At 35.1% G+C, this 14025-nt stretch overlaps 1 protein-coding gene across 2 annotated transcripts; it reads right to left on the bottom strand.

The window, feature by feature from the left end:
• Positions 1–512: 512 nt before the first annotated feature.
• LOC111881315 (uncharacterized) lies at positions 513–4218 on the bottom strand. Of its 2 annotated transcripts, XM_023877727.3 has the most exons (14): positions 4141–4218; positions 3944–4041; positions 3301–3605; positions 2929–3187; positions 2594–2835; positions 2306–2525; positions 2135–2214; positions 1954–2038; positions 1760–1891; positions 1545–1658; positions 1417–1464; positions 1116–1200; positions 958–1014; positions 513–791 (listed from the first exon to the last, which is right to left on the bottom strand). In XM_023877727.3, exons 3-14 carry the CDS (start codon positions 3510–3512, stop codon positions 688–690), a joined length of 1638 nt encoding a protein of 545 aa, XP_023733495.1. In that variant the 5' UTR covers positions 3513–3605; positions 3944–4041; positions 4141–4218; the 3' UTR covers positions 513–687. The 2 variants fall into 2 exon arrangements, with proteins under 2 accessions (XP_023733495.1, XP_023733496.1); XM_023877728.3 differs by lacking the exons at positions 3944–4041; positions 4141–4218 and adding an exon at positions 3689–3833.
• Positions 4219–14025: the final 9807 nt, after the last annotated feature.

The following is a 14025-nucleotide window of genomic DNA, read 5'->3' as shown; positions in this document are numbered from 1 at the left end:
CTCTCTCTCTCTCTCTCTCTCTATATATATATATATATATATATATATATATATATATATATATATATATATATATATATATATATATATATATATATATATATATATATATATATATATATTCAACTTGGTATGGGCTTGGGTCAATAAAGGTGAAATTTGTGCATGTTAAATTGGGTCGAGTTGCATTTGATCCATCAAATACTTTATTGTCGTTTTTTTAAATAGTTACAGTTTTATAATTTTAAAATTATAGCACAATAGAGGAAGTTATTAGATATAATTTAAACCACTGTCACATGTTTCCTGTATAGCTATCTATTTTCGATTGTCACTTCCATATAAAATCACTAATTTTATTAATCATACTTTGTGATTCAAATTACTCGTTTTACTGTCTTTATTTTCCAACAACTTCCAACGTAAATTGCAAATCTTAAACTTGGAGATTACTCGAAAAGTTATAACGTATTCGATGTTTTCAGTATTTCTGAAGAAAAAAAAGTCATGAATAATACTTAACAATAATTAGATTTAAAGTGCTCAACTTCAAATATTTTGTGACACCGTATTTAACTGATAAATGTATCTTTTTGTATAAAAACGGTGAAAGTAATTTAGTAAATATTATGACAGCAACTTAAAATGAATAAAAAAAAAAGCCACAATAAGATTATCAGTTCTCTTCTATTTTTGCTTTTCAGAAACTTCTACTTTTGGTGGCAACCGATTTGAAAAAGATTTGTTGCCAGCATCGGATGTTGTCTCTGTGTCTGTTTCTGGCCCTTCCTCTGTAAAAATGAAGGACACCAAGTTAACAAAATCAGGCACACTTATAGCATTGTACTTTCATTTTTTTCTCATTAGGACATTGTACTTTGGAAAATCTAATAAGAAGAAATGAAAGTACATTGCCATTTGTTGCATTAAAGAAAATAAAAAAATAAAGAAGCATACCGAATAGTGACTTGATTGTTGGTCTCTTTGGTTTGTTGCTTTTCTTTTTTAATTCAGCTGCAATAATAAATATGAGTCGATTTTAATAACATGAATTATCAGATATTTTATGAATATTATTTTATCAAGACAATACTTCACAGGAATGAGAGAGATACCCATTCCAGGGACTTGATAGTCATTAACAATCTCAAAATTCTTGTATGTGTAACCAACAAAGTTGATATCTTTGGATGAAAGCATCTGCAAATATAATTAAAAAAAACAGAATAGTAAATCTGGCATCATATTATTAAAAAGAAAAGTAGAAAATGTAAATGTCCATTAGCCTTGTAATGTCAATAGGATAAAAATTACTAATTTTTTCTCTCACCTAGAGAGATGGGACAAGGACGTGCAAAAGACGTAAATACCCTCATTATTTAAAAAAAAAAAAAAAAACAACCCTAGAAAGCTTACCCTTCTCCATGGTCCAGATCTTGATGAACTATTGTTTTGGTGTTCAGACTGAAACATGAACACAAAACAAATAAGAGAAAGCTTATGTCAAATGAAAATAAGATGATGTTACAGATAGAAGAAAATACCTCTTCAAATTTTTCAAAATTTTGGGTATCCAACTCATCATTAACTTCTGGAATAAATGCAGCTTCCATTTGATAAATTCTATCCCAATCAATACCTCTAAACCAAGGATGAGCCTAACATAACATAACAAATTAAGTCAGTTTTATTTAAAAATTGAGTACTTGGAATAATTTTCCAAGAATCTAGAAAAGAACACACCATAGGCATACAACACCTTTATTTCATCTGCACCTTTTGAACCAAGCCTCTGGTTCACATTACAAAGCAGTTTGCTAATCATATCTTTTGCCTCTAATGAAAGCCTTGCTTCTTCCGGAAACTTCAAATGCATTTTCCAGTTTACTATCTACAAAAATGTAACAAAATTAGCACCCATATAATATACTTAATTAATTTCAAATGATATACCTTCCTGCAAGTTGACATTGGATCATCAGAGTAGAAAGGTGGATACCCCACAAGCATTTCAAACATAATCGCCCCAAGAGACCACCTGAAGAACAACAACAATAATCAAATAATCATTTTAAACACAAAAAGTTGAAATTGGAATCAGAAGGACAATTCATGAACCTATAAAATTACTTACCAATCACATTCAAGTGCATAACCCTTTTTCAGTAAAACTTCTGGAGCTATATAATCAGGCGTTCCAACAGTAGAATAAGCCTGAAAATTAGAGTTATATTAAAGATCCATTTTTTGTCCCATTGTTATTATTATTATTATATAAGAAGAAAAAAAAAGATGGATCCATTACAAGTGTTCTCCTGTTTTTCTGCCAATGTTGAAGTTGTTCTTGTTGTGTGCGTCTTGGAGCTCCAGAACGATCATCACCCGTTGAAGTTCCAACACCATTATCCACATTTGAAAAATCTGTGTCTTCAAGTGTACTACAATCTAGAGGTTTACACAATCCAAAATCTGATAATCTCAAATGCCCATATCTATCAAGTAGCAAATTATCCGGTTTGATGTCTCTGTTGCAAAAAAAAAAAAAGTATTTGAGTATATGTACTAAAAAAGAAGATTTCAAATGTACTCATACCTATGTACATAATTATGTTTGTGGATGGATTCAATAGCTAAAACTGATTCTGCAACATAAAATCTGGCTTCATCTTCGGTTAAGGTATCCTTTCTCATAAGTAAAGTCATCATGTCTCCACCAGGAAGATATTCCATGATTAGGTATAAATATTCATCATCTTGGAATGAGCAGTATAGTTTGACTATACAATTGCTATCCACCTCTGCAAGCAGATTCCTTTCAGCTCTCACATGTTCAACCTAAAAATGGGATTTTATAAACTTAAGTACTTGCTTGTATAGTAACAAAAACATAAAGTCATAAACAGTGTCTAGAATTAATAAAGAGTTTACTTGGCCTCTACGAAGCATTTCTGATTTCTTGAGTTTTTTCATGGCAAATACACTGCCTGTTGTCTTCTCTCTGCAGACTCTGACCTCACCAAAAGCACCCTTTCCAATCATGGTGAGTAGCTCAAAATCATCAGCACCCATTTTGTGTCTTTTAAGGCGCATGTATTCGGTTTCCTTCTTCTCTAGAAATTTAAGCAAGTTGTTTTGATCTTCCTCTGAAACATCAGCATCAGCCAGTTTTTTCTCAAGTAAAATTCGCCTATTCAAACAAAATCCAAGTGTTACTTACTGGATTGATGTTCTAATACTTTGCAATGGTAAAAGAAAAAACTAAACACTAAATTATGTAATTTCACCAACACTTTTAAGTACCTTTCTTTCCTCTCCTGCAAATTCTTCATTTGCTCCTTGTAATGGTTCTCAATATACTTCTTGGCCGCAGCAACCTTTTGCTTTGTGATATTTGATGCCTCTTCACCAGAAATGTCATCTTCACCACCACCCATTGAATCCCTCCTCCTGGTATTTGACCTCAATCGGTCTCTTGGTTGAAATTTATGTAGCCAACTCCTTGCTGAATCCATCAATTTCCCTCACTCCAAGGGAACCATCACCAACCACGAATCAATGTCTCAGAATCACATAAATGTTAAGAATTCCCCCTGATCAACAGATATCTGCAATCACATTGTATTCAAAATCAATGAATATAAACACCACTTACATGAATAGAATATAAACCATTGGAAGAGAAACGGACATCAAAAAAATGTCGTATAAGCACAATTGTTCCAGATCAAAACTTCAGCATAATTTATTGACGAATGAACTCATCCGATTATAACGCGGCTTTTCGAGATCCAAAAGCTTTACGCCAATACATAAATATAAAGATTTCAAATTTTTTTCGTGTCGTAGACCGAATTTTAACAAAGATAAAGCTCGATATGCAATAAAGACTCGCGAATCAAAGTGCTTTATAAAAAATTGTGCCTCGAACAAAAAATTAACTTACCGTAATTAAATAAAACTAACATGAACAAGCGAAAAAAACGAAAAAACGGATTGAATCGATGCAGAATCCCTCGTCAGTTAAAAAACGCCAAGGAATTCCTGTGTCCGAGATTAAAAAAAAAATGCAGAATTGTATCGTTAGATCGATAAAGTTTGATATATGTAAATTACTGGATATATAAATATATAGATACATACAGACAGATGAAGAATCGTTCCGCCATTTTCGTGGTTCATTCTCTCTCTCTCTCTCTCTCTTCAAGTTCTCTCGTTCGCATGGGTTTGTCATAGAACTTCCACTCGCATTTTATATATACCTTCGGTCAAATTATCTGTTTTTTTTATCTTCTTTTCCGTTATTTTTAATATTTTCACTCTTCACTTCCATTTATTGTCTTGCAAAGTAAATGCTAACTAATAATAAGTAATTTAATGATCATGTTTTCTTATTAACCTTTTTAAACCATCCACATAAGACTACTAATGTGCAACATCATCTTTTATAATTACCATTTTATTAATTTATAACTTCAAAATATATTTAAAATGTATTATAATTATTATATATTATATATGCATGTGTGTGGTATAACATAATACACTTAAAATTGTACATCATAATTGATAAAGTAAAGAATGGTCTCACTTATTTATTGTTGCAAGGCTTTCAGCAGTTACGATAACTTAGTCAATGTGGCTTTCAAAGACTGTTCAGATGGCATTGCAAGGTAATTGAAAGCACCCGATATAGGTGCTCTTAACATAAACAGTAAAAAAATAAGTAACTTAGGTTTATTTTTATTTTATATAAAAAGTTTGTATGAAAATTAATAACAAACTTTTTTAATTCATTTTAGTTAACATATGTTTGTCAATTGTTGTTTGAGGTGGTGTTTCTTTTTAACTTAATAGACTTGATTTTTTTTAGAAGAGCAAATACATACATTCCATACCTACTTCTAAACTTTTTTTTGTTATTATTTTGTTTTTGTTTCGAACAAGACCTGGACCATCAACTTATTCATGAGGAGCACATTTTCCTAACACCCATACCACTAATGTATAACAAATTTAATGGGTTAAGCTATATGTATGCGTTTCATACATATGTCTTAATCCATTCGGTATATTTTATCAATTATAATGTATGTGTTTCATACAATGTCTTAATCCATTCGGTATATTTTATCAATTTTATTAATTCAATACTTAATAAGAAAGAAAAAAAGATATTCTTTCTATACCCAATGGTATATACAAACTCCAATTCTTCTTATATTAGGATTTAAGCTATTGTCATTCAATCAACGGTATATATAAACTCCATTTATGGCCTTTCTTTGTATAAACAGTATTGTCACTTATTTTGATGTTCTTTTTAGTTAGATTGAATAGATATACGAAAAAATGCGATTAGACAGAGTAATGCAATGCACTCAACAAAATAATATGAATATTACATTTCATGATAATATATATTTTGTTGGTGTTTAATGATTTAAAATATAACCATCTTATTATTTTATTTTAAAAAGGTAGCAATTTTCTGTAAATTAATAGAAGTATTAAATTATATGATTAATAAAAATTGGTAGATTCTTACTATAGTAAAGTTACATTATATTTTTTTTACGATTAACCTTTATATGTTTAATTTTCAGTAAAATTGCATGGTGTGATCGAAAGGGAGCATGAGCGGCGTGGCTCCACATGGACGTGCATGTTCTTTTGTATTTCTGTCACATGCGATTGCTTTTGATCTTTGATTCTATTTTTTATTATTTAATCAATTAGTCGATAGTGCAATTAATATCAATAAAATAATTAATACTTTTTATTTTATTTTACTTTGTCGGGTTATCCAATGAGATTCGCCTTACATTAGCATTTACCACTTCCTAACAACGTGGGATGCCACCAAGTGCCACTCCTGTTTGTTTCTACGTGACAAAAAAAATAAAAAAAATAAAAATAATCTATTTATTTGTGAATAAATTGAATTTTTATGTTTTATTTGTAAGGGTATCATATCGGCAGTAATATGTAACACGTACATTGATGGCTACAATTTTGCCATTTTTAAAAAGGGTTATGGTGTGATGTTCGCTGGCAAAAATAAGGAAGAAGTAGTGAGAGTTTGAACTTTGAACGGTCAGTAAACTTCCACCGGTAAAGATTACGGCGTCAAAGAAAATGGTTGAGAAAGATTTTTACCGCTGGCAATATGTGACACGTTGGAATACCGACTGTAATATCACCACGACACCCCACAACCTAACAAACTAAACGAGTAAAATAATATATATATATATATATATATATATATATATATATATATATATATATATACTAGAAAATTTTGAGGCTCGTGCTAAGCACGACCCATGAATGGTATTTTCGGTATTTCCTGGAAAAATCATGAGATTACCCTGATAAACCATACTCAAACAAACACATTGCATGTTAAATGCAACAAATAGCAATGAACTTTCGTTGATGTTTTTCATACTTGATTATTTTCATAAAAATAAAGGAACAATGATATTGGAAGCTCTCTTGATGAAGTACAAAAGAGGAGATGTACTCCCGGATGCTTCGTATGGTAAAAAAAAAAATAATGGACTGACATGTTACTTCAACAAATAAAATATTAAATTTAACACTCAAGAAAATGGAACAAAGTAAATTTCCTTAGTGGTGTTCCTTTTATATGAAAATCGCATATAAAGTGGAACACATGAATGTTCGCCTAATGGCCATTGAGATTATACCTGAAATACCCTTTCTAAAGTATGTTTAAAATAGATTATCTCTGGTACATAGGTATGTTGTATGCCTTCATCATCTATTGCGTTAATTGTAATGAAATGACACTACACTGGAAAAAACTACTCGTAACATCACTCCCACAAGAAAACATATTTTCAAGATGCACATGATTTTGCTAAGTGTTAAATGCAGGAAATAGCAAAATGCTTGCATTTCATTGCTTATTATAGCATCATACTTTTATTTTTTCCAATAAAAGCATTGTATTTAAAAAAAATCAATACATACACTGCTATATTTGATTAGAATTTCAAAGTACAATGTCCTAATTAAATAAATAAAAGTACAGTGTTGTAATTGGGTTCTCAAAGTACGATTTATTAGTAAGAAAAGAAAAGAAGTACAATGTGGTAATACAAAGAAATTAAAGTGAGTTTCTACAATCTACTCTAATAAATGAAGATCTATTTTGTCACATGTCAATCTCTCATAAGTTTTGACACTTGTCATTTTGTGGTATTTTTGAAATAAATAATATCCATCATGTGAATTTTTTAAGTTTTTTTTTCTAATTTTTAAAATTAAAAAGTCACATAATACATAGAGCTATATAAGTAAAGTATTAAATGTAATAAATATGATCTTAAATTGCAATATATATGTCTTTTCCTTCCTTATTTTAAAATTTAATTTTATAAAATACTTAATATTTACAATTTGTTATTTAATTTTTTTAATTAACTCATGTAATAAATGGGTTTCACACCTAGTAAACAAATAAATAAAAGTTTGTTGTTGTTTGGTTGCATTATGCCCATTCAAAATCAACATCACAATTTACTTTTGTAACACCCTGTTCTGGAATATTTTGTGATTTAAGGCCCATGGGCCTTAATCCGAGTATGAGAAGGTTTTGAGGCATTGAAAGAGAAAGGTTATGCCCTTTTGGGATGTAGGTGAGGTAGGTTGTGTGATAAAAGAGTTCAGTTTGTGCTTTAGAGCCCAAATGTATTGTTAAGGCGCTGGTTCGAGCTTTTCATGAATTTTGGTATTTGAGTTCGAGTGGGATTCAGGAGGAATAAAGTTGATAGAAGTGTAGGGCTTCTCGTTAGCTTTCCGTGGATATAAGGATCGTCGGAAACGGACTTATAACGAAGAAGTTATGGCCTTCAGAAGTTTTGTGGTTTAGCCGAGTACGCTGGGCGTACTGACCAGGGAGGGTCGCGAATGTTCTTCAGAGTACGTTGGGCGTACCATATGGACGTTGGGCGTACGCTAAACAGACCTGAACGCTATTTTAGGGTCTTGGACCCTATTTAAGGTCCTTATCTCATAACCTAACCCTAATACCTTCAGCCTCCATCCCTCTAAACCCTAGAAATCGACCCTAGGCCTCCATTTGAATGATTCTTGAGCATTTTGGTGATTTAGTGAGTTATTGGTGCATATTGTGGAAGAAGGAGTTTCTTGAGGAAGCATTGCTTGGCTTGGAGCTTGTGGATCTAAGCCCTAATCATGTTGATCTAGCTCCAGAAAGCATAAAGTTTGAATCTTGGTGGTTTTCTCATATGGATCTAGTGGGGTGATGACTTATTATGTTTGGCCTTTGAAAAAGAAGGAGCTTTGAAAGAGAATAGCTTGAGCATCTAGCTTTTGGATCTATGATCTACTCTTGTTGGTGCATCTTCCAGAGGTATCAAGTTTGAAACTTGTTTATTGTTGTACTACTTTTGTTTTGGGTCCATTTTTGGGGTTTTTGGTCCCAAAGATTGAAGCTTTATGAGTTTTTAAGCTCCATAGCCTAATATATGTCCCTCTAAGTGTTTCTAGTGGAAAGGATTCATAAAAATGAGTCCTTGGATGTTGGAATCAATCCATGCATGAGATATGAGAATTTTGGGTAGTAAAGAGTGAGAGTTTTTGTGTTTGGGACTTGATCAGCCATGCAAAGGCTTTAAGTCACGAGCTTTATTGAGTGTGATCCTTTATGGAATCCAGATCTAAGAGTATAGCTATGGTCTTAACTGATTAAGACCAAAAGAGTTGAAAAGGTAAATTTGGGCGTACGCTGAGCGTAAATCTACTACGCCATGCGTACTAGGTTGGTGTCCCCGATCAGGATTCGTGTACGATGGAGTACGCTGAGCGTACCAAGGGAGGTACGCCCCGCGTAACCCCACTGTGGACCTTTTGGGCTAAGTCTTATATTGGGCCTTAAGTGTTGGGCCTGGATTTTGGGCTTGTTGTGCTAGAGATTTGGACCAGAGGAATATGTATATGTGCCTTGGGCCCTTGAGTTGGGCTTGCCTCTTGGACTTGAGAGTTGGGCCTCGGTAGAGTCCATTTATTATTGGGCCTTGGTGGGCCCAATGGGTTTTGGGGTTATTTATGGACTAGTTAGTGGACTACCTTTAGACCTAGAGAATGAGGGTTGGGACTTAGATCCTAATTTGAGATCATTGTAGATATGGCTCAGAGGTAGAGGCTGGTGCGCAACGGCGACATTTGTAGGAGGCGTTCATCATTCGAGGTGAGTCTTCTCACTATACTGTACCCGGAAGGGTATCTATGTGTGACCGGAAGGTCGGATATGTTATGAGTTGTATGCATTGTATATAATTAAGTTAACCGTTTGTATGTGGTATGTATTTTATGCTTGATATGGGCCGGAAGGCAATATGTTATGGGCCAGAAGGCATTTATGTTATGGGCCAGAAGGCATTGTGATGTGGACCGGAAGGTCGACGCGGGTAGGACCGGAAGGTTTACCCGGGTCGGGACGGAAGTCCCCTGAGACACATGGACCGGAAGGTCATGGCCTGGAAAGGCGTATGTGTGTAAGTAGTATTTTGGGGAACTCACTAAGCTTCGTGCTTACCGTGTTATGTGTTATGTGTTTCAGGTTCTTATCAGGATCGCGGGAAGGCGACGGCTCGATTGTACACACCAGAGAAAAGAGTCACGAATGGGGATCTTGGATTTTGATAATGTTTTGAAAACTTTGTTGACTATTAAATGGTGTTTATTTAAAATGACGTGTGTTTCATGAAATTAAAAATGAAAAATTTGTTTGAAAATTTACGGTGTTACAAGTTGGTATCAGAGCCTTGGTTTGAGGGATTCGGATACACCTTCGGGTATGTCTGGACTCAAACTGAGGATTTGAGAAAAGTTTTCAAAAGGAACTGTTTTTCTAAAAATGAGTAAGAGAATTTTAAGAGAAAGAGGAAACGAGCAGTGTGTACAATCAGCCAGCACCCGAACGGTGATTTCCCAAAATACCCTTACGTTGTGTGTTATGAATGATATGTGATATGTTATACATGCTATAGATTAGGCTAGGTACTTCATATTTTAGGGCTAGAGTGGCCTGATTTGTGATTCCTTAGCCTAGGAGTTACTGTTATCTATGATTTGCTTTTGAGTATGTGTGAAGTATGAGTATCCAACAGGAATCCTTTTAGAGAGGGATCTGAGTAGAGGAGTAATCTAGGAGAAATACCTAGATGAGTAGTTAAGGAGCCTACTGAGAAGATAGTCGGATACCCGCGAGGGGTGGAGTTGCTTGAGCTCGGTGATATCTTTTGAGTACAAGTGTAGCAAGCGGAGTTGTAACCTAGAGTGGTGATACGTGTTGATAGAGATTATTCGATGCCTGAATGCTGCTTGCTTCGTGATTTGTGGAACTCTCGATGATGGGAGTCAGCTACTAAGTGAATATGACGATATTCAGGAGGTAAACGGCTGGCATCATTAGGAGTTCTTCAGCAGCTGATGGCAAGGAAGTGTGAGCACCTAGGAAGAGCCTAGGGGGTGACCGTGGTCAGATGAGTGCGCTGATATGGTAGAGCTTTTCTCTAGGGAGCAAACACATGTAAAGGGGTGGAAGAATGATAAAGTTGAGTAGCTACTTAGGAAATTTGGGATGGTTCGTGTGGAAAGTATGGGTATATGTGGCAGGTAGTATGGGCCCGTACTATTGAAAGCAGAGGACCCATACTTGATGCAAGGAGTATTCTGGAGATTTTAAGTAGCAGACTGAGAAGTGATGTCATGGTTCGAGTGTCATGATTGGTAGCAGGTTGAAAAGTGATTTCATGGTTTGAGTACCATGATTGGCAGCAGGTTGATAAGTGATGTCATGGTTCGAGTACCATGCTTGGTAGTGGATTGAGAAGAGATGACATGGTTCGAGCACCATGATTTATATCAGACCGAGAGGTGGCCACTTGGTTCGAGTACCATGACCGTGGTGGGTGGTTAGTGTTACCGGTTCTACCAGTTATTCCGTTATGTTTGGATATACTGAGATCAAATATGAAAGGGTATGGGGCCAGAGGGCCAATTTGAATGAATTTCGATGGACCGTACCTTGAGAAGGAAATCGAGTTAGTTCCCGAGGAATTTTTGGTGAGATGTCATTTGGAGTCGCAAGACTCAAGGATAAGTAGAGGTGGTGTTTTTTTTTTAGGATTGCGGTATGAGATGAGCAGTCGACCGATATCAAAGATACCACTTTCTATGACCAGGGTTGTGTTATTTTTTGTGAGGAGCAGGAGGGATATTGAGCTTCCGGTTTCAGAGTTTGAGGTAGACGCGGTGGGTTAGCAAGGGGTTGTGACCTTTTCACCAGAGTATTTGGGCAGTATGTTTGCTGAGAGGTATTCTTATCCCATGAGAGAATCATTAGTGGGACTAAGATGGATAAGAACAAATAGGTGTTTTATTGAGGGTGATGTATTCTTTTTTTGGCAGTTCCCGGTGGCGAAGAGGAGTATATCGGGGCGGTGGCCCCCGTGGTCTACGTTGTGTATCAACAATGAGAGTGAGGTCTATTGATTTTATGAGTATTTCCGATTTGGGAAAACGGGTCGAGGAGTCAGAGTCTAGGTTTGTGATTGTGCATCATTTTCCGGATCGAGAGTCAGATTTAATTCAAAGCAGTGAGGTACCCGACGGTGTGTCGGTTTGAGGCTTCGAGATGAATAAAAGCAGTCACGCTGGGAGGATTCTGAGATTTTTGGTCAAAGTTGAGATATGTGGAGTTTCTTGGTTTCCATCGGGAAGATCATTAAAGCGATCACGTGACACATTCCAAGAGTCAAGTGTGAGATACCTGGTGAAACAGTCTATGGAATAGATTGTTGGTATACCAATTGGTGATGGTTCGAACCCTGAGTGGGGGAGAACTGGGTATTTTATTGAGAGGATCAACAATCTATTAAAGTGCGGTTATAGGATTGGTTATGAAGATTTGCGGTGCGGACACATGAAACCTGGGTATTTGATGAAAGAGGTGAGGTTCAATGCAAGATGGTGTATGTGTATGTGCTTACGAAAGGGTGAGTGAATCCACGACGGTTGGTCGTTGGTCAGAGAATTTGTTATGGCTAGGGATATTTTTTTCATATTTGCAAATGTTGAGTTCGAGGAGATTGGGTCGATGAGTTCAGGGTGCAATAGCTGAGATTTGCGGGTATAGGTATAGATTGTGATCTATACTTCAGGAGGGGCAACTGTGGATTTGTCAACCAATTTCAAAGTCGGAATGAGTAGTTTCGCTTGGGTGGTGATCAGTAGAGGATGCAGCTTCGTAATTTAGTTAACGTGTTTTCAGTCAGTGATCTTTCCTTCGTGTTTCAATGTGTGAGATGGGAATATTTTGAGGTTCCGAGTGCTTGAGTGGAAGAGGGTATCAGGGTACTGCGGGGAGCCGAAGTACTAACTAGTCAGCGAGAGAGTGTTGTGATACTGCGGGGAGCCACAGTATTCGCTGGTTAGCGAGAGAGTGTGGTGATACTGGGGGGAGCCGTAGTATCTACTAGCCAACGAGATGATGTGGCGATACTGCGGGGAGCTGTAGTATTTGCCAAGCAGTGAGGGAGCATTGTGAAACTGCGGGGAGCCGTAGCTTTCACTGGTCAGTGAAAGCTAATTCGGGTTTTTATATTCTGCCCAGGTTTACATTTATTCCAGCTTACGATTACATAACTGCCCAGGTTTGACGATAATGCTCAACATCCAAAGACTTTTATTCTTGTTCTTCTTGTGATACTTATTCGGGTTTTTATATTCTGGATGTTGTTATACTTTTGTAAAATATGGTTATATTTTAAACTATAATTCTTGGTCAGAGTGTTTTATCCCAATGTATTTATAGGTTGTATATCTTTTATGATTTGATATACTGTGCTCACTATAAACAATGCTCTGATACCAATCTGTCACACCCCAAAACCGAGACCGGCGGAAACGTTATGGGGTGGATGACGTCATGTTAAGTATCACAACATATGCAGTATAGTAATCAAAGTACAACAACCATTGCATTAATAATAATAATTTTACATAGGTTACATTTAGCAACAACAACAAGGTAAATACAGAGAATAACATATAATGCAACTCGGTACTAGGCTGTCTTCACAAAAGCTCCCAGAGTGTACCTGTCTACCGATGACCTGAGAATACAAGTTATTTTGAAAGCGAGTATCAACATTTTTAAATGCTAGCGAGTTCATAAGTATTTAATGACATTGGTATAAATACATGTTTTACTTCTAAAACGATCTCACACAATGATGGTGATTTGAGTTTACAGAGTATTAGAATCCTTTCTAGAAAATCCTATATTTTCTAATAAAAGCAGTCTTCCACCAAGACCCAATTGTTTTATGTTTAAACCACGGAGTATCTCTATTAAAAAGCAGTCTTCTACCAAGACCCAATTGTTTTATGTTTAACAAACATTTTCCCCTTAAAGGTATTATCATTATCAAAATATGATTTATACTTTAAAGAATATGTGAGAAAATCATAATCACAAGTAATAGGGGAAATAATATTTTTATCTCAACAGTAACGTTGCTGGCTAAAAGTAAATAAAACATAGACTTCGGGTAGTATTGAATGAACAACACGCCTAGCAAAGTCTAAAAGAAAGAAGTACAAACTCTAGACAGTATCAAATGAGCAATACGTCTAGCAAAGTCTAAAAGAAAGAAGTACATACTCCAAACAGTATCAAATGAGCAATACGTCTAGCAAAGTCTAAAAGAAAGAAGTACAGACTCCAGACAGTATCAAATGAGCAATATGTCTAGCAAAGTATAAAAGAATCTTTAATCCTAAGTAGGTTTATTTAAAGATTTAAACGTGGCCTAGTGTATAACTAGGAAGATATATATATATATATATATATATACATATATATATATATATATATATATATATATATATATATATAGTGAAGAGTTATATGGAAAATGAATGATTAGGGCAACACATGTTTGAACCAATGAAAACATGACAACA

This window comes from Lactuca sativa, chromosome 9 (genome assembly GCF_002870075.4).
Source record: "Lactuca sativa cultivar Salinas chromosome 9, Lsat_Salinas_v11, whole genome shotgun sequence".
NCBI lineage: Eukaryota > Viridiplantae > Streptophyta > Magnoliopsida > Asterales > Asteraceae > Lactuca > Lactuca sativa.
This window is presented reverse-complemented; position numbering and strand designations above follow the sequence as displayed.